A 27,298-nucleotide genomic window follows, 5' to 3' on the forward strand; every position below is an offset into this window, starting at 1 on the left:
ATCCAATTAACTGAAATTGGCGCGGTCGGTCTGAGAACCTTATCGTGACTCGAATGTCTTGGGAGCAGATTTTGCTGATTGCGAGAGAGGTACGGGCCATTGTTCAATGGCAGACGCTGTTATATTTTATCGAACACGTCGCTTGGGTATGCATATATTGATTCTATTGAAGCATTAATTTATGTGGTTTATACCGTTCCTCTGATTATCTATTATGTAATGACACTTAACGATGGTCTTTATTAAATAATGTTTGAATAAAGAAAATATATATTACTGTGTGTGCGAAGATATATAGCTTATTAATTTTATAAAATTACTGGCAATCGTATAAAATTATTGGTTACATTGATTATGAGAAATTCATATTTTTCTTACAGTATAATTTTACAAAAGCACCGATTAATCATAAATTGTATCTCGAATTGACAACAAATTGTCAGAAGTTTCGGACTTTTTTGTTTATCGGGCATGCAAAGTGGAAATGAATATTTAGAGGAAACTTACGACAGTCCGTATGAAAAATTGAAAAAGACCATCGTGCAAAGGTCCAGTCGAAGTTCCATTGGCGGATAGCATCGACGGCGAAGCCCGTCGAAAATTTATGCACCGCCCTCCCACATTCGGGCGCCACGCGACACCTCCTTACGCGCGTGTTCCATTCCGATGATTGCATTCTGAAAACGTATCGGCGTCTATACATCACGTCTGTCCCGCCGCGGCGGCGACCTCCGGTTTTCCGCCCTCGCGATCGGGGCATCGCCCATTTGCATTCGCGCGGCAACGAGGTGGCAAGAAACCCGTTGGAATTCCGAGCGTCGATTTAATTCTGACCTAATCACGATTGCCTCGCTTACGCCCTCCCCCCCCTTTCTCTCCCCTAGATTGACTTCGTTTCTTGGTAATGGCGACGACCGCAGAGGCCCCAAGATCGTGGCATCCATTTCTGTCGATGATGTCCGATGGTGACCGGCGACGCGCTCGCGAACGACGCTCGAGCGTTTCAACGATCGCATTCTTTCCGTTTGACCGCATTGCGACAGGGCGCACGACGACTATTAGACTCGTACTCGATGCAAATTGGTCGCTTCCTAGGCGCACGTCGCGGCTACGGGACTACGGTATACGCAGGCTAATTGCGGCCAACAGTGCCCTGGTGCAAAGCGACTTCTACGAAATCGTTTCTTCCTCTCTTTTGAATCAAGTCTCGTTTCATGAAGAAAAATCCAATGAACGCAAGAAATTCACGTCACCGATTTAATGGATACGTGTTTAAATTAAGAAAGTATACCAGGATCTATCACAGATTGATTAAAGTTCCCGCTTTATCAATGTCCAATTTTTTAAATAAGCTTTTCTTGTTCCATTTTTTATACGATATATTGAAATATTAAATGATCAAAGACAAAAGAGAAAACAATGAAACGAGAATCTTATGTAAGTTAGAAATTAAGAAAGCTAAAATGGTTTACGTTTTATAAGAATATTTTATAAATTATTTATAAAATATTCTTGTAAACTGCAAAGAAATATAACTTATTCTCTTTATATAATTGCATAAGACTAAAAAAAAAATGAAATGATTCTTATAGGGGAATGAAATATCTCTTAAGAAAAAGTAACGTTCTCCTTTAAACTAGAATCAAGTTCTTCATTATGATGTAATCAAGTTCTGTTGTATTACAGTAGAATTATTTGTACTATAATAAGAGATAATAGTGCAGCATTTGTCGCGCGCGCTCTCACGACAACCTAGATCTCGCGTCCGTGTCAACTGAAATCGCTCTCCGAGATTTTCCACGCTCTCGAGCATGCGACACGATAGATAAGAAAACGATCCTTTCTCTGAGCTTAGAAAGTTTCTCCTCTTACTGCGAGATAATATTCATAATTGCTCTACAGTCTCTTTCTTGCGGAGTTTTCTTTCACGCCGATAACCATGGCTGGTCGGTCGAATTCCCCGAGGATCAACGTCTCGATCGTATCACATCCTCCTTATCGCTCGCGTTGCTTCTGTTCCAACCGTTTCGCTGCCGAATTCGCCCGAAATCCCTTCGGTTTCGGTTCTAATCTCGACTCAACGACGACGAGATACCTCGTGGCGCAAACGTTTATTTCCCTGCGTTTTATTCGCATTTCACGGTATTTTATGAAATTGCGAAACCACACCATTTCCTGCGAGATTTATTGTTGCCTCTTACTGACGTCGCGTCCGCGCGCTCGCGCGCCTCGGCGAGATGTAATAATTAGTCGGCCGAAGTTTCGCGATAACGGCCGGGCCGGGTATCGGATTTTCGTGCTTCTGCGGCCCAGAAGTCGCTGATAAAACTTTCCTCCGACCGCGGCTGGTATCTCGCAATTATTTCACTCCGTTCTCCGTAACCTTCTCGGCGGCACTCTTGTCGAAACGACGCCGCGAGCGAATAAGAATATTGTTTGGCCGCGATCCACTCCTTCCTTCGCCGCCCGAAGTAGAGAGGCACAATTACCGTAATTCTCTTGGCCGCGCCGATAGTCACGAACCGCCTTCGCGGAATTCATCGCGAATCGCACTTTATCGCATTTTCGACTTTTCCCTTCAGCGCGGCGTCCTGGCCGGTTCCGTCGTCGAGTCTTATATCTACCGCGGCGAGGGAAACATCGCTAACGAGATGTTCCTAATTAAAACTATAGCCGACTGCCCGCGGCGTTATAATTCACGATTAACGACAACCTCTCCTTTCTTGGACTACTGGATCTACATCACGAACTTCCCAGATCTTCGGCAGCTGAAGTTGTACCGACGTGTTAACTCGGGTTCCGCGGTTAAAACTTTGCGACAGTGAAAGAGAGAATTTATATCTAATTTATTCTATAATACAGTAATTGCAATATCGATCGCGACACTTCACTAATATAATAAATAATAATTATTTTTTAAATAATTTTACAATAATTATTAAATAGTAGGTGGACTTTTATTTTTAACGACTTTATAATAATTATTGCATTAATATTTGAAAGAAAATATTCCAATATTGTATCCACTGTAGCATCCAGCACGCAGTTGCTGCGATTGATCCTGCAATAATGGAGTACGCCATAGAGACGTATTCCAGAAGTTGCTTGCATGCAAATTGTGCCGTAATTGAATTAAATTCCTGGTGCATCTCGTGCTCCAACAGAACAATTGACATGCCTTAGTAATTTACCGCGCGGTTACATTTTTTTCAGGTGGCTTCACCTGCTGTTTAACCTGGGGGTACAGGTGGTCGTGGGACTTCCCTTGGAAATGGTTCACGGAAGCCTGAGGATCGCCGCGGTTTACATGGCCGGGGTTCTTGCCGGTGAGTAATGTCGTCTGCAATGTGAATTATGTTATGGTGCATCTACGATTTATGCATCTACATTAATGCTTGTTTAACCTCCGCCGTGCATCAAGTTAGATGAAACAAAATTTTAGCTCGAAACAATTATTAAATTCAAAAACTGTCTACTATTTATTTTAAAAATCTATTTCGAAAAAGTTATACAAACCTTACAATTTTTTCGTACAAAAATATTTTATTGTTTAAATATTATAATTTTATCTAATTAATTATCGCGTTTTTTAATGAAATAAGTTAAAAAGATTTTATAATAGAACACAAAATGCATATTTGTTGTTATATTTGTAATTTTTTAATTATTTAATTTATTTTTATTTTATGTACTACGATGGTTAGTCGGATAATAGTGCAATCCGTTCTCTTTCTCTCTGTTTCCCTCTTGTAGTACTAAATTTTCCTCTACCGGATGTGTTTTTGTGTGCAATTTGAGAATTGCCGGAATTGTAAATCCGGTATACATATAAATACAAGCCAGATGTATATCACGAAACGCAAACACCATAACTGAAATCCAAAACGTTCAAGATATACAGGGTGCTAATTACCCGAACATATGCTCCCTGCTATAACAAGGCGTTTTAATTAAAATGTTAATGTTAATATAAGTACGCTGACAGCTGGATAATGAAACGGCTTTTCATTCGTAATTTTGTGCATTTTCCAAATAATTGTAAGCTGATGTCTCGAATGTCTTTGTCGGTGACAAGCTGAATTTTTTTACAATTTATTGTGTTGAGAAGAGAACGAGACAAATTTTTACCTAACATTGCCTTTGTTATATCATGTATCATTTAAGAATTTTAAGCGGTAATACTGCTACTTCTACATTATCGCATTGTTCCCTTTCTAACCAATTTCTGTGCGAAACATTTTTGCATATTTATCGAGACAACAAAGGCGACCGAATAATTCCGGTAAATTGTTCTATCCCGTGTATATGTATATATATATATACGAAATGTGTATACCAGGAAACACGTGCAGGTAAACGTATCTGTATACATCTGATTGTCATTTGCATAAATTCGATTAGACGCAGATCCCAAGTTATTAGCGGTCATGAAAGTAAAACGTGGCAAAATGGAGCGCATGAATAATTAACTCCACAGCCGGACGGGAGACAAAGAGGATTCAGGAATTAAATAGAAGAACGAAGGTATAGGAATTTCAGAGTAGCGACGATGTTACTATTAGTGAATTTGCAAGAATGGACGGTGAATGTTTTTTTTTTTTAATACATTCATACATTTATACGTTATTACAATACACGGTACAAGGTGCTCAGAAAATTGTGCGTTGCAAGTGCAAAGCGATGTAAATGGTATAAAGGTAATCTTGAAAATGAAACTCAAGAGAAATATCGCGTAGTAAAAAGGTATATTGCAATCATAAATATAAAAGTGAAAAAAAAAAGTTAAACGATATACTGAAAGTAGATGTAATAAATTGTTTACGCACTACAAAAAAAGCACCGAAGACTGCGAAAGTGAGGAAGGATTCCCTCGTGGTTTTCACGCCGCTACAATTTACGACAGAAGGCATCAAGCTCCTCTGAATGGTATCGACTGCCATCTCCGCCTCTCTGTCGTTTTCATATCTCGTGAAATTTCCCGATTGCGCACTTCCGATTGTCTTTGTCTAACCGTTTTCGCGCGTTCGAGCGGAGCGGCGCGCGGCGTATCTCCATCTCTGTTCGTCTAAAGTCACCCGCAAGAATGCGTCGCGGCGACAGCTTGTCTGGGCCCACCGCGACGAGATTACTTCGTATGCATCGCGGTCGCGACGATGTAATGCGATTGCAACGACGCAAGTGCAACGGCACCAACATTCCTCGTCCCTCCTCCCTTTCATTCGCGTCAGCGCTCCGCCTTCGCGCGCCTTGCATCGCCCGCTCTTCTTCCTTCGACCGGCCGACTCTTTAACATTGATCGAATTGTGGCGACAGACATACCCAATTAATCTTGGGCGGAAAATATTCTTTTTTCTGTAACAGTGTAAAAAGGAATAAGTATATGCATATCTCTCGCAAATATCGTTATTTTAAATATTTGTTTAAATCAATTATGAAATTGACAAAGAATACATAAGAAATTAATTTGTATTTACATCAATTTTTATTGAAACTTATTGTTAAATAAAAAATAATATTTATGCTCATATTATTTGGAATTCAAGATATTTATTTTTATTTTTATCCAAGAGTAGGTAATATAATCGACCATTCGTTATGTAGATATTGTTACAGTTATGTGAGTTACATTTAAATACATTTTATTGTTATAAAATAGCGAAAGTATACGTGCTGTATTGCGTACACCAATTAATATTACGCGATATTGAAGAAAAAAAGGAAAAAATCGCTGAAATGTAATCATCAAACTAATAAAGCATGTAAATCAACGTTTTAAATTATGCGGTTGGTGTACCACGTGAGAGTAAATTATCCTCAGTGCGGCGTGAAACTAGGGGTAGCTTATAAATGCACTTCTCCGAGGTAGCGCGGATTAATATCGTTTACGACATCGTCGCGCTTATTGCTGGCTGTACTCCCTGTCCTCTCTATTGCTCGACCGTTTCCACTTGGAAATTTGGACGTTGGAACGAATAGCACTGCGAGGTAGAAATTTGCCGTCGTATGAAATTCAGAGAATAAACGATTTATAATAACGACGTATATAAATGAATTGTATTGATAAAAAAGTATATACATATATATTTATGTTATAGAAACTTTGTTTTCTGATGCTGAGAATGAGAATAGATAATCTGAACATTAAAATTGGGCGTTTATAGTATATCTCGAGGTTAAGTATGAACACTTAAGTATGAACAACAATTTTTCTATTTTGATTTCTTAATTATGTGAAATTATACATATATAATATAACTGTTAGATTTATTTATCTCAATTAAAATTCCTTAAATATATCAAAAGGCCACGTTGTGTATCGGAATAATAATAAATATTTAGGTTTGTCGTTAAACAATTAACAAGTTACCAACGGCATCTGGAAAGATTAAACCCACGAACAATATCGTCAATTTACCGAGTAACGCGAGTTGTTTATTCTTATTAATTCCGTCTCGTCGATTTCGTGCGACATGCTCGCCGTTCTGTTCGCGAGCTTCTCTTTCTATCATTAACGAACGTTTCCCGATATACAGTTTTTTGATGGGGAACGGATAGGGCTTCGTGTCAAAGCGCCGTCGTCATCGTCGTCATCATCGTCGTCATCGTCGTCGTTGTTGTCGCCGTCGCCGTCGCCGTCGCCATCGTCGTAGTCATCCCGGCGCTGTCGAGTCGATTGCGTGACACCAGCAATTATACGACGGTATTTGCATGTCGTACGACGCGCCTCGTCGTTCGTATGCACGACTGCGTGTGTGCCCAGTCCCCGGTGCATTAACTCGACTCGAAGATAGCCGACGTCGACAACGACGCGACGATAGTGCACCCGAGCCCCCGACTCCGAGAATCGATATTTCAAGTTTTCTTTTCTTTTCTTTTTTTTCGCGCGCCCTTAACTTTTCTTTCAGCACGAGACCCCGTTGTCCAGACTCATTAGAGTCTCTCTAGCCACTTATTTCTTTCGATCATCCCGGAAACAAGGGTAGCTTGATGATGACCGAGAGAAACTTTAAATTGGGCGACGAAACACTACGCGAACGTCAAGTCTAAGGGAAAATCTTGTCCAGTTATCGTTATTATCGATAATAATTTTATTTGTCTTTTTCTTGTATTATTTTTTTTATTTTTGTTTTCTTTTGTATCATTGTTAAGCATGCGTGTTTTATATATTTCTGTATCGTTTATACATATATATCTTTATCGTTTTTGTTTCCAAAATAGACATAACTTTAACAGCCAATTTTGCCGATATCGGCGAATTGCAATTTACCCCATTTCGAGTACGATGTGCGCGATACGTGGTTTCCCGAAGTCTGGATATGTCGCGCTAAACTCGCGAAAGAGTGCAACGGCCAGTTTCAGCGGAAATAAAAAAAATGAATGGAGGACACGAGGGGGTGATGGCAGTAAAAGCCGTTTACACTACATTTTAATCGCGAGGAGAATCCGAACGCACTTTATACAGCCATTGATGTACGGTTCCGCTCTTCTTGCTTGCCACCTTTTTGTGTATGCGTGCAAATATATCTATATGTGTGTATGCGCGCGTATGTCTGCGTATGCATATATGTGCGCCACTATGTGTTTTTCTCTACCCCTCCGTTCGTTTTAATATTTTCAGCGCAAAAACCCCGGCGGACACAGCCTGCCGCCATTGCGTCAAAGGGATATTAAAACAACGGGACGAAATGCGGGATGTACAAAATGTTGATACTGGGCGAACTCCTCGCTTTCGATCTGAAATTTTGCGTGTCGATGATCGCGCTCAGGACGCCGAACATTTCGCAAAAATGCGCATGTGTGAGAGAGAAAGAGGCAGAGAGGGAGAGAGAGAAACAGAGAGTTGCTGGGTGTGAATAGTGGACGCGCTCTGGAAATTTTAGCATTTTTGAATCACCGCTCTCCACGAGATTGAATGCTCGCAAACGTGATTTTTTTATTTTTGAGAACCGATGCGGCTATCGTGGTGGATATAACTTTATAGAGACGTTAATCGCGTTGGATCCGAAAGAATGATTTCGAGCTGCTGCTATACATCTACTATATTAAATTGAAAATTATAATCATGTAGAAATAATCCAATATAGAAATGGGAAACTATAAGAACTTTGACACAACAAGAACATTACAAATTGCCATATTTTCAAATTTATTTCGTTGTTAAAAATGGTTCATATATTAAAGTCAATAATATTATAAAGGGCTGATGTAATAACTCTTGTTTAATATTAAAATGTTGTTATATTTATATTATACGTATATTTCGCCACGGTTCTGCAATAAACATCGAACCTAGATGATATTCCATTACCGAATAATTTATATAGTTACATACAATATAAAAAAGCGCGAAGCGCGGGCGAAAAACCTATATAGTAAAATATATTCGACAAAATAATGAAATATTAAAAAAATATTTTGAGCTATTACTGTTTTACTATTATATAATTAGAGATTTTAGATTCAAAACGTATAAAATATAAAAATAATTATAAAATCTAATTTTAATACAATCAGTCGCGTAATTTTAAATTTGTAATTTACATCTATTATTATTACATCTAATATAATTTAATCTTATATATATTACACTCTTTTCAGCGATTGCATAATAAATACCGCGTCCATCCTGGTGACATGTTTCATTTGCGATACAATTATACATTTATTCGCGATACTATAGTCGCGTAATCACATCGCTCCGTGAGTATCGTATATTTTTTTCTTCGGATGAGACGAGCCGAATGTTTAATAATCACTCGAGGAAAAAGAGTCTCGCCGGTGTGAGCGGATCGCTGTAAAAAGGAAAAAGATCACCTCGTCAAAGTCGATCCCTCTCATATTCCGTCGCTATACATGTGCGTCAGAATCCCGCTGCCATAAATATCGCGGCCGTAACCATAAAATTCCGACAGCTTTTCGTCCTTTTTCCCCGTGCCCGGGACGTACTTCACACATTATTATATTTTATGCATCGGGTTACGTAAAAACGGGCGACGCCCGTGTGCGCTGTGCGTCGCTCGCGTGTATATTGCACACCTTGTTGTTTCCAAGTGAGTATATTCATGGCGCATCACTCGCGGTGGCTCGATGCACCAGCAAATGATATAACTGCATCGACGAAGATAACGATAGTATCGATACAAATTAAGATTTAAGTTTCTTTCGGTTTCCTTTCTTATTTGCTTATTTATTTCAAGTTTTTTCGATTTATAAGAAAAGGACGGAAAAAATTAATTAATCGAGTGATATTAATTAGCGTTGCAGATAGCTTACTACTCTATTGCATTATACATTATATACTCATATTCTACACGATCGATATACAGAGCAACAACTGCGAATTTAAGTAAGCTTTTATATTCGCGATAGTATTCACACCCGAATGTGTTTATCGATTTGAAGCTACCGATCTCCGAGTCCCTCGGCTCTCGGACGCCCGTCGTACCTCGTTTGCACAGGAACGACGGCGGCTTAGAATTTCGCATCGCGCGCGACAGGACCGGTGGCGCGGGCGCGTAACGGGAATGGGAAAAGGGAGGAGGCCTCGCATTTTGTCCCTGTCCTCTTTCCGTCGCCTTCCATTCCCGCAGCCTCTCTCGCTCGAAGAGCTCTTTACGAATGCAACGGCGCGCCTGCACTCGCGCGCGCCTAACAGTGTACGCTCGATTTTCCGCCTCCCTCTTTCTCCCACACATCCCCGTCGCATTCTCTCGCACGATAATCGCCTTTGTTCCTGAGGGGATTGCTCGCGAATGTCCTTTCTTCGTTAACAATTGCGGATTAAATTGATGGATATCTAATTGGCGCCTGATTGACGTCGCTAGTACCGTTTCATATTCGCGGTTTATAGCGAAAATCCGCTATTGTTTCGCTCGTAAATGGTGACAAGCAGGCAACGATTGCAAAAGAGAATTGTCAGCCTTTTGCATAGATAACGAATGTGTATGATTTTAACAGCAAATCCGACAGATGTGGGAGATAATCGTATCCACATGGGGTAAATTTCGCTTGTTTTGTGCGATTCACGGTTGCTCTTAATTTATCTCTCCAAAATGATGATTATGTAATTAATAAGAGATAATGCACCAGGTATGTTATTTGCACTTTTACCTGACAATTAATAATTCGCATGCAAAATCGCTGAGAATTCGCTCGTAAGAACGTATAACGTTCCAAAACGTTTAAAATAAGTGCGCCCGTATAAAAAGAGAGGAACGTGCAAAAATGCACCGATACAGGGGCGCACGTCCGTATCCGTGCACGTCGGCGGCGTCTCGCGTAAGTGGTTAACTACTAATTTTTTAACGCCGCGAGAGCGTATCGAGCGGTTCTCTCCGCGCAGCGAAAAAGAACCTCCGCTCGTTGTTTTCCAACCATTTCGTTCCGGCCGTCCCATCCGTTTTACGCCTCCTAGGGAGAGGGGCTCTTTACGAATGCATCGACGTGCCTAGCACGTGCGCATTCTAAAATGCGCGCTCTATTTTCCCACCTGTCCCCTCCACCCCGCGCGATACGGAGCAGAGCATTTTATTTCGCGTCGAGGCCTTGTGCACGCGTTTCCGCGATTTCCTTCCTCCGCTTCGTTTCACACTCGAATCGCATCAGGTTAGCTGCAAATGAAACACAATATCGTCTCCATCCACGCTTTCTTACATGTTAATTGTGCGATTTTTATTATTTTTTTTAGTGTTATGGAACTGAAAGAAATTAAGAAAATATGCTAAGACAAAATCCCCCAAAAATTGGGGAATGTTCTTAGAGATAGATGCCCTTAATATTATTAAATCTTATTAACTTCGAATCCAACGGTTTTAATGGCTTACATTATACTATTACATAACAAAATTATGTCGTTAAAATGCTTTCAATAAATGCTTTAATAATTAAAAGTTCGATTTTTAATTATTTAAAGGTTCTTTTTAATTTAATTCATTCGTCAATGAAATTTACATTTGATTTTTATGTATGCAAAATTTTCTTAGGATTGGAAAACGACAGGAGTCATATGAGTGTCTGCATCTCCGACACTTTTCATGTCTTTTTTGCTATTGGACGCTGCCTCCGTGCTGGTTTCGTTGCACCTGTTGCACGTTGCGCCGTTTGGTTCCAACAGACTCGGTTATTGGTGTCAACGAGTCGTTAATCGATGATATTCTGTACGTTGAAAAATATGTGCGGCACCTCTTATCGCGCGTTAAATCTTAACTTTAAATCACGATTGGCCGATGAAAGACCCAGTTACTTTTGAAGTAAATTATTAAGGCTTTTGGACTTAAATTCTCGTGGCGCTGAGAACTTGTCGCAGAAACTGTAAAGAAATTGTGGGATGTCTTATTGAAATTGTAAGATAAAATTCTCGTAAATTCTTTTTCAGAGTGTCAACAGTGATATTCTCCGACATGTTCGTATCTGGCGAAGTTAGCGATATTCATTGTCAGATAGGCTGATTGCAGCAAGTTACGGGAGCGGATAGAGGCACGGATAGAGCTGCACGCTGTAATCATAGGAGTAGGTCGCGAAGACATTAACTTTGCGCTAGTGCGTCGCGTTGGCAGACCGCGTCGACCCACTTCCTTTCATGCTTTCTTCCTTAAGGCAAAGCCGAAGGCACTAACGAAGGCTCGGATGAATTTCATAACCCACGAGAAGTCCGCGAGGACTATATTACGCTTGGCGACCCTCCTTTTTTTCCCTTTTTCCCCGCTTTCTTTTAGTCATCGCGCTGGTCCTCGCGCTAGGTCGCTAATTTTCGCAACGCGCCTTGCTACCGTGTTTTTACTTTTTCTTTCTCCTTATCTACATGCGGTATATGCACGTACATATACTCTTATATAGTTGCTAGAAAGCGTACAAAATATCCTCGTTTGGTCCTTTTACATACTCACTTTTTTTTTACACAAATGCCTCGGCGATTGAAACTACGTAATTAATTCCACGAACGTTATTTGCAATTACGAGACTAATTTAATCGCGAGTATAACGAGTATACCGTTTATTTCGAGAAAACGTAGCATGCGCGAGATTAGTGCAGTTAAACGATTTTTAAGTAATACAGCGATCTGTTGATTATTACCTGCAATCCTAACAACATCGCCAAAATAAAATTTGTTTGCATAAATGTTATTCAAATAAGATCAGATTCAAAGTAATATAAAATTGATCAAGGTACCTATGCGTGTGTAAAATTTAACATAGAAACACGATGTAAAGGGAATTTCAATTAGTACTGCTAATTAAATATTTTAATCCTAAGAAAGATGAAAAATTCTTCTAATGATGATAATTGAATGCTAAAATGAGTCAATTTAGTTAAGTATTGATTTGTTAATTTAGCATAGCTGGTCGAATAAGCTATTCGCTATGGCTCGTTTCCTATAGTCTCGGTTAGGTAAATGACGGTAAACCGTAAATACTCGCAGCATCGTCTAAGTTGGACCAAGGAGAGCGGATGAGGGAAATCAGCAACCTCTTGAGCTAGTATCCGTTAACTCGAGTCAATTACTACAACAGAGAAGCATGGTTCGTCGTGCACTGGGGTAAAGTGGTCTCTCGGCGTGCTTCAACTTTCAATTAACTACGGCACGACGACAAACAGACTGGCGATGACAGTTTGGGGGGGGGGGAGACCTCTAAATTCTCTCTTTTATTATCGTATTACCGCTATTGCAGCTACGCGACATTATTGCATTATATTGCATTACAGACATTGCACATGGCAATAAATCACACGTTTCTTTCTTGGCCAATGTGATCTATAATCGTTGTTATAATAAATATTAGTAGTTTTATCACTTTATCAGTGTCTTTATAATCACATTTCTATGTAGGATTTCTTAGTTACATCGGATGAAGTTTTACCGGAGCTAATTGTCTTTATCTCCACGATAAATGCAGTTGCATCCTCGTGGTATTGCTTAAATATTGATGGCTGCCGGAGCGCGACGTTAGTTATATTGTGAGCCATCTAATTCCATGCGTCTCGAATAATTGCTTCCTTTCGATTGGATATTCCGATTGGATGTGACTCGATCATTTATTAAGCGGACGTTAATAATTCATTGCGGGTAATTCGGAACATTCGCGAACTCGCACGAATTGATGTTTGCATCCTTAATGCATTTCCACGTCGCTCCGGTGCACACCGGCTTAGACGCGATTTGCGCTTTGCGGAAACTCCGTGTAGGTAGTTTACGAAACAGGGGCGCTTCGCATGGCTCTACCGTGAAGGCTGCTGCTGCAGCTCGATGTAGGTCGCGCGTTAATGACCAGTGCGTAGCGACGAATTCAATTGAATCGTCGGTTTCGCAAGAAACGAGGATGCCACGCGTGCGAAGTTTCGCACAATGCGTATGACACAATTCAACGTGTTATCCCTGAGTCTATATAATTTAAAAAAAAATTAAAGTTTTATGAAAGAGAGCAGTCCGTCTAAAATTACCTAAAGAATAGGATGTCGTTTACTTGCTCTCTTTTCCTCTCTCCTTCTCCGCAACTTAATTAAAATTAATTGTTCTAGTTTTTCAAGCGTTTTTATAATTCAAGAACTATCGATGCTTCGATATTTTTGATCAGAGAAGAATGTACTACAGTTTACGGAAAGAATTCGTAACTAAAAGAGAATGTGGGAAACAAAACCCCCACATCTCGTGTATCAATAGCGGCGGATTAAGAGTGACCTTAATAAATCGGGGCAACCTCGTCAGAGTGGACGCGACGCGACGCGACGCGACGTATTGTCCGAACAGCACTCGTAATTTAGGACGGATCAAAGGTGGGTCGGACGGTTAAGGTTCGCGGTGAGCGATCGGTCAGCAGGTTCCCAGGTGTCAGGTGGTGCCCGGCCACTCTAGACGCGGCCGAATCACCAGCACCCGGCCGGTCGCCCACCATTTCCACATAGGAAGCGACTAATGTCCTCGCTCATTTCCCACGATATATAGGCGGGCGCCGCATCGATTCTCGAAGCACCATCCGCCCGCCCGACGCGATATTAATGTTTAACTAGCGCGATCGTGTGTCTGATACATTACCGTTGCTCCCGGGGTTGAAATTGTTGCGCGCTGCGCGCTACACGCCCGTTCCACGGTGCTACATGTTACGTGAGTACGAAACATGCGAATTGCAGAGTTTGTCGAACGCGCTGCTGTTATTGCGATACTATCGTGCGTCGAATTGTCTTCTATTGTTACGTCGACGTGTAATTGGAACGCAGTGTTATTCGATATTTTTAGATAGCTGCGATGTACGAATTCTAGAATTATTACGTGACAAACTTTTTATTTTTAATGTGGAGTTACACAGGATAAAGATTTTTTTCATATGTATGATCGTACACGTTGAGAAACATATGTATGTTATAACGTTGATTAGATTGCCGTAATCTCATACTCGTGATGTTATATCAACTATTCTCGTTATCACGCGTCTTGAACGCATTGCAGCGAGCACTATACCCTCTGCATCCGCCGTGGGCAGTCTGTCAAATTACGGGGCAGGTACTTGGAGACAGGCTCCTAATTCCGCTTCTAATAACCGGGGCTAGTTATAAGCGCCCGGAAGCGCTTTGTATTGTCAACGTTACGAATGGTGAGCGCGTTGCAGGTGCATGGGTCCACCATGGACGCAAATATTTGCAAGAATATGAGAATTATATTAATTAAAAGGAGAATAGAGATTTGCTATTTTGTATGCGCGTTTTCTAGCATTTAGAATATTGCGAAATTTTATGATTCTGTTTTTTAATTTATTATTATTATGATTAATTGAAAAAGAAAAGTAGGAAAGTTTGCAGAAACCGAACTGTATAGAGCTCTCATAGACTATATTCCAATTCCTACGGCGCGCACTCGTTTTCCGACGAGCTTTTTCCACATTACATGTGGAGCAACAGATGTTTTCGAACGAACTGGAAGAAGAGTGATGGCAAGGACGAGAGGGAGGAAGAGAAAGAGAGAGTTTTTGGCGTCGTTAAACTGGAGCGCAGAGCCATGCGAACTTTCGAGTTGTCGAGAGCGAATATTATTCTTATTTTATTCGCTGAGGGCGGCGAAAGCGGAAAATTCTAACCGCACTTCGCGGTTGTTCGAGAACGAGCGTTTCCCAATTCGACAGACAATGACCGAAACTCTCGACAGAAAGCTCGCAACTTCGTGAGAACGCTCGGTTCTCTCGTCTCGAAAAATTTTGTTAATTACGTAATTCCGTATATTCGCGAATTGAGAGACTAGGTGGAATAATAGTGGCAAAATATAATGTGTAAAAATATAACTTTTATTGCTTCTAGACTCTTCAAATTTAATTATGAAATACATTTCATTCTATTATACTATAAGTGAAAAGTAATCTAGTTAGAGAAACGAAACTTTAATTTACGGTTGTTCGAAACGAAATATTTTCACGCGCGTGATCTTTCAGCATTAAATTAAAAATGTAGCGATGTGCTGGTTGTCAGATTTTACAATTAATCATTGTTATTGCTGACGCTCAGAAAAATGGGAAAACACGCAAAATCGTCGATCCGAGAAAAGAATGAAATGTTTTGGAGCAGTAATTAAGAAGCTATTAAGAAGTTATATTTTGTTGTGGTTTCAGGCTCGTTGGGCACGTCGGTATTCGACACGGACGTGTATCTCGTCGGGGCAAGCGGGGGCGTTTACGCCCTTCTGGCGGCGCATCTAGCCAACGTCCTCCTCAACTACAACAATATGGAGTTCGGGATAGTTCGGCTCATCGGCATCTTCGTCATTGGTAAGTGGACCCTACTTCCCTCGATCGTCGGCCCGCAACCACCGCGCAACCACCGCGCAACCAATCCTATCTACCTTCAACCTGCCAGCTCAATATCTCCGGTCGAACTGCTTTCGAGAACGGTCACGATTGACCATTGGCGCCGACGATACATTAATCACGTTTTGTTCCTTACTAATTGCAGACAAATTATCAGAAGTTATATTAAGTCACTACAGTATATAAAATATTATGTGACAAATATTGTTTCGAGTAATATGATTGCGATAGGAAAGATTTTTAGATGATTATTACGAGTTCGCGATATAGATAAAGGAGAATTAATCCTCTCTATGGAAAATGATTTTTAAAAGATTCTAACGTGCTTGTGATATAGATAAAGGAGGATTAATCCTCGTTATGAAAAATTGGAGAGAAATATTTAAAAGCTGAGGAGAACAGTTTCTGAACGGTATCTCGTCTTTCCACTAGTCTCTTTACAAAGTAGCAAAGACCTTTAGAGTCGCAAATTTGCAGACACGTCTTTAAGGATTAAAGTAGAGTGCCTCGGACCTCTCCGAGCAAGAATACAATCTCAGAACGCGGCGCCTATGGCGACGTAGCGTAATAATAGCGCGATATTGGCAAAGACGTAGAACTCTAGTATCGGGGGCCTGTATAGCACGTAATCTGACCGCCACTGTATGTGCGCATTATCTGGTTCTAGTGGCCCTAGAGTCGCCTCAAATTCACCTCGACGGAGCCTCTCGAGTCTTCAATAACCTTGTTTAAGGGGTTGATTACCGTCAGCACGGATTCGGATATCCGCCGTTGCTTTCTCCCTCTCTATCTCCTACTACTCGCACCCCGTTCCCAATATATTCGCGTAGCTCCCTGTCCGCGGGTAGTAACAGCCTGGGCCCGTTCCGATCTACGCGCTTCGACTTGGATTACATCGTAATCCCAGCGCGCGAGTGCCTGACGAGCGAAGTAGAGCTTGATCGATAAACGCGCTCTCTCACGACATGGAAGCGGGTCATCCGTTCAGCCGCGAATGCAAATGACGCCTCTCGCAGGAGTCTGCGACGTGGCGAGGTATCTCTCTCCCACAACGTCTTAAGACGCGAAGAAAATGCGCCACTATCAACTGCAATCAGACCTCTCTGTGAAGGGATTCAAGAGGGATTTGAATTTTCATATCTTAGAAACATTTTCAAATGCTGATGATTGCGTTTAATTAACGAGTTTGAAAATTGGATTAATTATAGGTATATCGTTTATCGAACCTAATAGAATCGTTCACAAATATCGAATTTATCGATTAAGAATAGACTTATTCTTTAAGGACCTTTACTGAACAGTAACGTTTAATATCTTTTTCGCGATTGCCTTCACTTTCGTTCGTTGTCACCTAGTCCGATTTTCTCTATTCACGCTTCGTTCGGTACCTCTCCTGAAATTTCAATTTTCTCGTTTTTTCCCTCCGCGCGCGATAAGAGCTGGAAAGCGCAAGAGAGGAGCCACGAAAGCCGTCGCTATTCTGAAGTTTTAATTAAAAGATAGGTGTGCTCGCGCTGTGATCGCCGCGGAGAATTTTCGCCGACGTTAGGATTGTTTGCCGCGAGAAGAACAGGTGGCTGTTCCGTCAAATTTTCAAGCGAGCACGGTGTCGTCACTCGTGTTTATTGAGTCATCAAGATAGCGCCTGAGTAAGCTTGATTGAAAATTAAAGAAGAGATGCGATACTCGAAGATTATGGAACAATAAGGGCTCCGGAGTCTATCTCGATGAAAAAAGGAGACGGAGAAAATTGAAGAAAATGAAAATAAATTTTCATGTGATGAGAAAATTTTAATTTTAATTATATAAGTAAATGTAATTTAGATGGAGATGGCGTATAATTAATTATTAAACGAAATTTATAGAGTAATCATATATTTTGACAATAATCAATTTTAATAATAAAGTGGATGAGGTTTACAAATTACCAAAAGTGCTTCAGATATAATAATGTATAATTCAATATTAACTAGTTAATATTAACTAAGCTTTTATCCAACAATTTCATCAAAATCAGGTTATATATAAGTTGAAACGGAACAGCTAGCATAGAATCGGTGCAAAAATGAAGGATATCGCTATAATGAAAAAGACACAACAATGGAATATTATATAATAGATATACTCATGGATATACTGATTGCAGTCGAGAAAATAAAGTTAGGAGAGCGAATAGACGGAAAAGCTTGGAGAGGGCCCAGCTTTTGTTACTTCCAGAGTTGTATAACTCAACCTTGCTATCCAAGTTAAACGGCAACAGCGACATAAAGAGATCGTGTTTGAGAACAGAAAGAAAACAGTATAAAGGATGTACATCAGAATTCGTACACTTCCTCAAAGTTATAATGCCTTGATAAATTTAAAGTTAATATCTCGTTAATGAAAATTTTAAACTCAATTGCAGAATTACTAAAATTACTAAATGTCGAAAATGAAATGTGTCTTTGTAAAAAGATGATAAAATATTTTCTTCTTTGTACTTAAATGATATTAATTTAATTTTAACGAAAATTAACTTGGGGGTCAATTATTTATTAAGTTTTTTGCAGTTTTGGTACAATATATAATTATAAAAATTTTAAAGAACAATATAATTTTATATTAGTTAAAGTAGAAATCTTCTAGAAAAATAAAATCTTATGAATTACTCGTAATTTTTAAGGGAATCTCTAAAAGAAATAATAATTTAATAATAATAATAATTTGCATTTATTAAAAAAATCAAAAAATTCTTAGAGGATGTTAAAATGCTTAGTAGATTTTGAAAGACGAAAGATGATCCAATTGTGTCCAGGCTGCGTAAAACCCATTTCTACATTAACTAACGAAGAAGCAAATTTCTTACGAGAGCACAACGAACTTACATAATCATCGACGATGGTCGCAGACGTAGAAAAAAGCCGCTGAGGAAGCTGCAGGAAAGCTCTTCTCTCGACGACACTTCGAGAGCTTCTCAAAGCTCGCCGTCGGCTCGGCTCTTCGTGGCATCCTTACTTTTTTCGCTCTACTCTCTCTTTCACTTTCTTGTTTCTCTTCTTGTTCCTCTTATGCTCTCCTTATCGCCTTACTATGCGCCATTTTTATCGGTACTTTCAAGGCAGACAACCAGAAAGAATCTTAAGAGAGAACACGCCACGATAAGAGCATTTTTTCCTTTATTTTTTTCCTTTGCTTATTTTAAATTAATTCACCAATCTGTTTGCACCTGTTAATTGTAAATTTACTAATTTAAAAAATAATAAACGTAGAGTCTATAATTTCAATTTAAAATCCAATAAATAAGATTATTAAATTGAGCGTTTATGGATAAAGTTTGAATTGTGAAACACGCGTGAAGAAACGAGAGGCTCGAAATCACGCGTAACAATTCTAAACAGGTAGTAAGAAATTTGTATGGAAATCTTGATATCTCTGATTGCAGCCAGCGCCGACGTGGGCTTCGCGATCTACGACAGGTACGCCGCGGAGCAGATGGGCCCGCCGGTGTCGTACGTCGCCCATCTGACGGGCGCCCTGGCGGGCCTAACAATCGGCCTCTTGGTACTGAAGAACTTCGAGCAGCGGCTACACGAGCAGTTACTCTGGTGGGTTGCCTTGGGCGTCTACGCCGCCTGCACGATTTTCGCGATCATGTACAATCTGATGCACCCCGACTATCCATGACGCGAGATCAGCTTCGCGTACGGCCAGCCGAGGCACACGTAACGCGAAGCTGATCGCCCTTGGAAGAAAAAGAAGAGGAAGAAACGAAGGAAAGGACGGGAGACGCCGTCATCGTCGAGCAACGTCGAGGGAGATTTTCAAGTATCGCGGACTCTCGATGGCACACTAAACCGTGAGCTAAGTCGTTCCCGAAGCACCGAAGGTGAAGGATACGTAAGGAACGAGAGTTACGCGACGGGGTCGTCGGCAGTCGTTCTTCTCAAAGAACGTGACTTCGATCTCCTTTCGCGCGAAAAGGATCGCTAATAGTTTCGTAGTATATATTTTCTTCCAAGCCGGCCTGTTTGCGCGCGACAGTCGAGAGACGCGACAGAGCGCTTGTCGAAAAGAAGCGAGAAACGAGCGAGGGAATGTAATATATTATCGATTAAAAATTCTAATAAAGGAAAGAAATTCGAATGGAAGCGATAGTGATCAGTAAAAGCAAACGCGATGCATTTCCGGAAAAAGAAAGGAGCACGGAGGAAGAAAAAACTTTTGCGAATATCCTCATTAAACGTTTCATCTTTGCTGTTCGATAAAGCAGTCCGCGTTCGTCCCGTCATCCCGCGAAAGCTTCTTAAACGCAACGTCAGGTCTACTTCATCACGGCGGAATGCGGACGATTTTGTGAGCGGTGTAATCATTTAAAAAAAAACAACTGTTAGGCTCGCATACTCCTGCCATCAGCGGGACAACGAAACGTTATTGTTGCAAGATGAGCATCCTGAACCACGATAAAATGTCTTCGCGTGTCGTTCTAGAGAACGACGGAGCGGCGTATGGGAAGGTTACGGATAATATTCTTCCTCGTCGGTTTACGGGAAAGAGGAAGTCGCGTGATCGCGAGACTAGTCGTCCAATCCCGTCGTCGCGCATTCTTCCGTATTCTGAAGAAAAACCAAAGAATCAAGCTGGACACGAGGTCGGTCGGCCACTCGGAAAACGCAAAATCCTTCAGGAAGGAAGCAGTTCTATCCGAACCTGAACAAGCTGCAAGAGGAATTCTCTCTTATGGCATTCGTTTATTTCCGCGTAATGCTGGCCGCAGTCGTCCTCGGAAAAACCAAAGAATCATACTCGACTGTGTGGACAAACGCTCACTGTCCTTTGTCGCGTTGTTGAAGAAATTTCTTTGCTCGGAAACGAGAAAAAGAAAGAAAAAAAGGAGGAAGATGATGATAGAAAGAGCGAGAGGGAAAGAAATTGGACAACAGCGAAGTAAAGCAACAGAAGAGGTAAAGAGGAAACGGGAGGACTTAATGGATCCTTCGCGGTCGATGAAACATTGTACAAATGACCGCGACGGAGAGGTACGAAGATGATGAAACAAAAACCGCGGTCGAGAAAATTGGTAACCATCGACGTTCCTCTCGAAACCCTCTCGAAACATTCGACTCGCGAGACGAATTCGTGGACGTGGACGGAAACGTAGAAGAGCGGAATGCGTCGAGCTTGATGATGAAGAGCTCGTGCCGGTGGGAGATTTTTTCGATCGAGATGAATGATTAGCCGCGAAGAAATTCTACAGAGGAGAGAGCAGATTGCTAATTGATCACTAATTCGACGATAGTGCGTAGAATACCGCTAATCGAATCGCGCAAATAATTGTGAAGTATTCATGGAAAACGATGTGAGTATTGTTTATGAGATATATATATATATAATCTTTTTTTATATACATTATTATATCTGCTGGAAGATCCATTTGTAGTGGAGACGCTCCGAGTTGCCACGAAGCTCTCCTAAATTAATTAGAATTTATTTCGTATTTCTCAAACTTTTGTAATCGTTTGGCGTTACTACTGTTTTCTATAGATGCTTCACAAATGTGCACAATTACCGAGTTTATGTATTATTCTTCATAATGTGTGTGATTTCGCGAAGAATCCATGAACCAAAACAAAAATCGCAACAAAAATTCGCTGATATTCGGACATACATTATCGCGCATAGATAGATCGATCGTAGGAATGCAGATTCACCAAGTCATAAAAAATTCATCCAAATAGCCGTTGCATATTTTCCGTGTCATTGTATTACATTACGAAGTCTTGCGCAAAAAATTAAAAAAAAAAGGAAGACACTTTCAACTTCGCGCTCGCGAAAATCAAATCACGCCTCTGAACGCAATATCGTCGAAACGCGTACTGTATCATTGTAAAGAAACACTATTTAATATTGCAGAAAGATAATATTTCGAGATAAGTATTGGACTATCAATTGTGTACATAAATCAAACAGCATTTACGCTTCGTATCGACGCGCATTGCCGTTCGCGCGATTGTGATTTTCGCGAGAGCACTCACGGAGCTTTCTACATGATGGATGTAATAATGCGCAATGCAACGGCGATCAAGCCTATGACAAAACAACACTCGACCGATCCTGTCGGTCGGTTTTCAGTCGCTAGTCCGCGCTTTCGATAACGACCGCTCGTTAACGTCCTCGCAAAATCCCCCTGACGGCGCATCTGCCTACGCGCGCGATCATTAACGCGCATTAATTGTAAACCATTGTAAATACCTGTATATAGCATAGAGACTTTGTGTGTGTTTTTGCGTGTGCATGGAAGCGTTTCACGCAAGTAAAGAGGAGGGAGGCGCGAGACAGAGCGAAGAAGGAAAAAAAAATGAGAAGAGGAAGGGAAGAAGAGAGTTCGAGTCGGGTCACAGTCTAGTCGTTTCGCGTCGTTGTCGTAAGTATATACATATACAAATATACATATTGTATTTAAATCGATGAGAGAAAGAGAGAGAGAGAGAGCCGCACATTTTCGGGAGAGCACACGCTTAGTGTACATAGTCACACGCGAGACATATGTTCCTCACCTTTAATTTATCATCGTGTCATCGTGTCTTCGGAATCAGATCGTGCGATTGCCGCCAGCGTGACGCGCGACCTAAACGATAACTGTACCGATGATGGTCGCGGTATTCCGATAATGTTTAGCGTTTATTCGGCTACTCGATGAACCGTCTAGACGGGCATTTTCACCGCGCGTTTAACCGCAAATATAATTGTTTAATTTCCACCGAGAGATGATATTTATTTAGCCTATTATCAAATAACAATATGATTTCGCTCGACAAAGCAAACAGCTACGTAATTTAAAACGGCCAAATTTCGAGCAATTAACAGATGTTAAGAATATATTTCATAATTTCAAAAGGTATACAGTCGTGTTTGTATACCTTTTGAACACGACTGTATACCTTTTGAAATTATGAAATATATTCTTAACATCTGTTAATTGCTCGAAATTTGGCCGTTTTAAATTACGTAGCTGTTAGCCTATTATCTTCATTACATTAAACGATTACAAATTAAGTTAATTAACTACAAATTGCTTTCACAATTACACTACCGCATTCGAATCCTTTTGGATTGTATTATGATATGAATTCGTAAAAAATACATTTTTTATAATTTATCACACAGGAAGACAAAGATTAATTTATTTATAAAATTATAAGAAAGTGATGTATCAAAGTAACTGAGATTACGGAAGAGCTTTGTTCTCCGCAGAATATGGAAAGTCTAACTTTGCCTGACGGCTCATTTAGCGTTGAATGCGCGGTGACTGATAAAGTCCAAAATCGGAAGCTAAACGCGACGCTGAACAAAGTTCGAATACTGCGAGCCAAAGTCTGTACAGTTAGTTTGGATAGTGTCGCGGTATGTGTCTCTCTAAATGTTTAGTTGTATAGGTTGCTCGTTTGTCGAGGTAGCCCGACGCACTGCCTATTTTGTAATACGACTTAGCGCCGTGCGCGCCTTTCGTTTCCTCAAAGTCCGCCGTTTAACGCGATTCGCGTATTATATAAATCGCGTTAAACGTAAATGCCCACATTTTTCTGCCTTTCTCGTGGAAATACCGGAAGAGGGAAAAACACGTTTGATTTCACGTATGTGTTCTTGGGTAACAATTAATTAGCGATTATATTATCATATTCCTAGCGACGGCGCGCAAACCTATATTCCGCGAAATCCTATATTTATTTTTCGCAAAAAAAAAAGGGAACACACAGCTGTGTTGTTCACGAATCCCACGTGTACCCAGTTCTTTCCGATATTTTTTGGATCATTTCCTCGGCTCTGGGAAACCCTACGCGAGTGCCACGAGGTGAAATGTGTGAAATCGTCAATTAGTCGACGACTGAAAATTATTTTCCCATACTTACGCGATTTAGGGTAGCGCGTTTAACGTTCAGGAGAGGAAAAAAAGCTGGAAATTCTGCCCGGTAGGTTTCTCCTTGTTTCGACGGGGATCAAACTAATGTATTATTATTTATGTTGCACTGGTTGTAGTGTAATAACGATAACGTACGATACCAAATAATACATAAGATTTAGTATGAAACAGTAATATATTATTATATTATTTTTATTAATATTATTGTTAATTGCTATCGCATCTTTCGTGGCACCAAGGATGAAAGTAATTTCTAGTGCTGGTATATGGCACGGCCGGCCTGAGTGGCGTAAGACGGAGAAGTAGTCTTCGAAGAGTAGCGGAAAGAGCTCCGAGAGGACGCGAATCGAGCGCGAGCGAGAGATCAAACGAGAGTAATTAACGATGCTAGTCAATTAGTACCCGCGAAGGCAGCTAACGCCAGATCCTAGCTTAAAGTATGACGGCTATGTAACTCGCTTTAAGACGGTGAAAGAAGGTCGAGATACCGATGACGCTGAGAAAGAAGGGTGACGTAAAGAAGAGAGAAAGAATAGGAGGAGGTCGAGGGGTCTAAGGAGGTTTAAGGAGAACACTGAGAGAGCGAGAAGAGGACGTTGAAGAGCGCCCAAAAGGTGGTTGCTCAAAGAGTCGAGGAGACGAAGGAGAGCTTCGACGGTTGGCTGGCTATGTCAGTCGACAAGTGTGTACTTGGCGGAAGAATGCAAAAGGGGAGCAAAAATGTCGGTTTCTAACAGCGAGCGGCCGTATCGTGCAGCGGCTCTAGATGCGACAATTATGATCGAAAGTGTCCCACATACGGAACTGCAGGTATTTCCAATCGCCGACGAAAAAATAAACACTCTCTATTATAGTGCAAAACCGAGAGCATCTTTCATCAATTTTACTCGTACATAAAATAACTAATAAAACGGGTTGAAATAAATGATCAATTGGAAATTAAATGCATTAATGCTCGGAGAAATAACTTACCTAATTAACTTATCGAATAAATAACGCGGTGCAAATTAAGATTTTTATCTTCGGTGCGCATATTTATCGATAAGTCAATAAACGTTGCTTCTATTGTTACATAAATAAATATAAATTATTAATGCAGAGCAAAGTTATTAAGTTTATATCGATAAATTGAACGTGATTTTCGTTATGCATATACAGTCTTGTTAAATATTTAATTCGATTTGCTTCATAAATGCGGCAATGATTTGAGTTCTTTTGAAGTGGTCTGAACCTTTCATAACGCTCGATCGATTCGAGCTTCCATTAATTACCATCGTTGTTAACGATAATTTATGCATCGATGAAATACAGCCCCCGCCAAAAAGAGCCGCTTTCCCCCAGGAAAATCGAACAGGTGTCGATCCGTTGGCTATTAACATCCAACGGGGAAACATATAATTTAGAGACTTCATACAACATTTATGGCGTATGATTTCCGTTTTATTAATCCACCGTCGGGTTAAATGACGATGCCAAAGAGCACGCGCGACGCATAATTATTTACACACGCTCGTAACTCGAATGTGGGAATAAATAATACGTCGTCCGAAATCCCTCGCGTAAATGACCCGCATAATGTGTATACCTAAATGCTCTGGCGATGATACTTCGTCGCATTATATGTACATCTAATGGCGTGATTGAAACCGTGAAGGGGAAACGCGTGCGTATGAGTGAGCGGTGAGCCTTACTCAGGAATTGCCATTATATCGACGCTACAATATCGTGTTGCCGGCGAAAGAGGATTCGCCTCGAAATTTTTTTCAGCGTCCGAGCAATAATTGAAGCTCGCTCTTTTTATGAACGCTCTCTCATCATGAACGGGCTTCAACAAACAAACGTCAAAGTCGTTTCGGAATCGAATTTTCTTATCAACACACATCTGTCACCCTTCCAAAAGCGTCATCGGATTTCCGATCCGGGTGTCCAGTGAGCCCGAAAGAAACGAGAAAAACAACACCGGGAAACAGCGTCTCGCTCGAAGCTATCTGGACTTTAATTTACGCTCTGCCACTCGATCCGCGTTCGGAAGCTCGAGTTTAGGTCACTGTATCTTCTTTTTTTTTTGTTCTTTTTTTTTGTTTTATTTAAAAGAGGGCGACGCGCATCCCGCCCGAGTGCGTGTAACAATTGCGTATGTGTGTGTGCATCCATGCATGTTAATATTTAAAGCAAATGGATATGCGCGAATATTATGTTTGTTCGTAGCGATCGAGGATCGTGAAGTCTACGATAGAGCGCAATGATTAAACTCATTAGCTTAATTTCGTATCGTACATATCGTAATCGTTCCTACTTTAGTTTCTCTATAATTCTGTGATGCGTATTTAAATGAATATATTACCGCAAAATTACGGTATGTCGAGTATATATGTCGAGTATATGTATAATGTTCATCTTTCTCAAAGTCATCTAGAGAGAGAAATTTTGTAGAGTACATTTCTCTATACTTTGGAAATTCGTTTGATACGGAACTATTCTGTAGGCAAACTTTCTCTTTGCCGGCCACTTTTTTACGGTATAATATTCGTTAAAAAAAAGTAAGCCAATGAGTCACAAGTGTGTTGAGTTTATCACGATTCCGGACATCTAAAGCGAAGATGCTCATGAATCTGTTATGTATCGATATATACGTAAATGGAAACGATCGCATAATAATTTAACAATTAATTTATTATTGTATTATATAGAATATATTGTGTTATTATTTAATTACCGTGAAAGGACGCGTGAGTTATGTACAAAGTAGACCGAGAGTGCGCCAAGAACCGAAATATTTTGTCGGATTTTATTATTATATTTTTTTTTGCGCCGATATTGAATAACTGAAGCGATACATAACGGGTCCAGCGGAAAGCGGCGCGTGTTTTATCCCGTACCGTTTTTTTTTTTAGTCCCCTGACTATACGATCTTCGATCGAGTGATTAAGCGATCGGCTGGAAAGCGCGATCCGTTAATTTTTATATTGTGCGTGTCACACTGTCATTAAGTAGGTATAATTATTTATTGGTGAAAGTGGAGGACCCCGTACGCGCCCGTTCGCGGAGAAACCTCCCGGTCTGTCTGTTCGTCATTTCGTTTTATTTTTAATTAGCTCGCTTAATACAGCAAAGGCGCGCCGCCGCATCATAGACGCACCTGCGACCCCGGCAACACCTGCGACCGTCGACAATTTCGGCGAGACCGGCGTTCGCTTGGGATATTTTCTGAAATTTCATCATTAACCCGCAACCGTATTAGCACTAAACTTACACTAATTTTGCGAACGCGTGCGAAATATTAGATAAATATCGTACGAATCTTCCTAATTAATCCTACGCAACGTAAAGCAATTATCACGAACGGAAAAGATAATTAATATCGCAAAGACATTTTACGTTTACGAATAAGTTACCATTGGTTTGTCAATTTCCTGTATGCGTCTTTATGTAATAAATTAAAAACACGATCGCTGTAATTAATCGTAAAGTTACCCCGAGTCAAAAACACGAATATGTAAATTTAAATTATTGAATTAATCAAAGCAATTGTTAAAAGCTTGCGTTCGAACGATGATTAAATGTAAAACTGCGAGTATGTTCGAGTAAGTTGTGGTCGCGCGATTTCTGTTTCGC

The 27,298-nt window shown here is 40.5% G+C and overlaps 1 protein-coding gene across 1 annotated transcript in view; it reads left to right on the forward strand.

The window, feature by feature from the left end:
* Stet (stem cell tumor) overlaps positions 1–22,628 on the forward strand; it is a 359,247-nt gene extending 336,619 nt beyond the window's left edge. The window contains exons 8-10 of the mRNA XM_071704632.1: positions 3,214–3,326; positions 15,592–15,747; positions 19,208–22,628. Of these exons, the coding sequence (XP_071560733.1) occupies positions 3,214–3,326; positions 15,592–15,747; positions 19,208–19,449 (511 nt within the window). The 3' untranslated portion in view covers positions 19,450–22,628. The remainder of the gene's footprint in view (positions 1–3,213; positions 3,327–15,591; positions 15,748–19,207) is intronic.
* Positions 22,629–27,298: the final 4,670 nt, after the last annotated feature.

This window comes from Temnothorax nylanderi, unplaced genomic scaffold (assembly GCF_030848795.1).
Source record: "Temnothorax nylanderi isolate EJ_2023f unplaced genomic scaffold, tnyl_v1.0 TNYL_tig0043_pilon, whole genome shotgun sequence".
In the NCBI taxonomy this organism is placed as follows: Eukaryota; Metazoa; Arthropoda; class Insecta; order Hymenoptera; family Formicidae; genus Temnothorax; species Temnothorax nylanderi.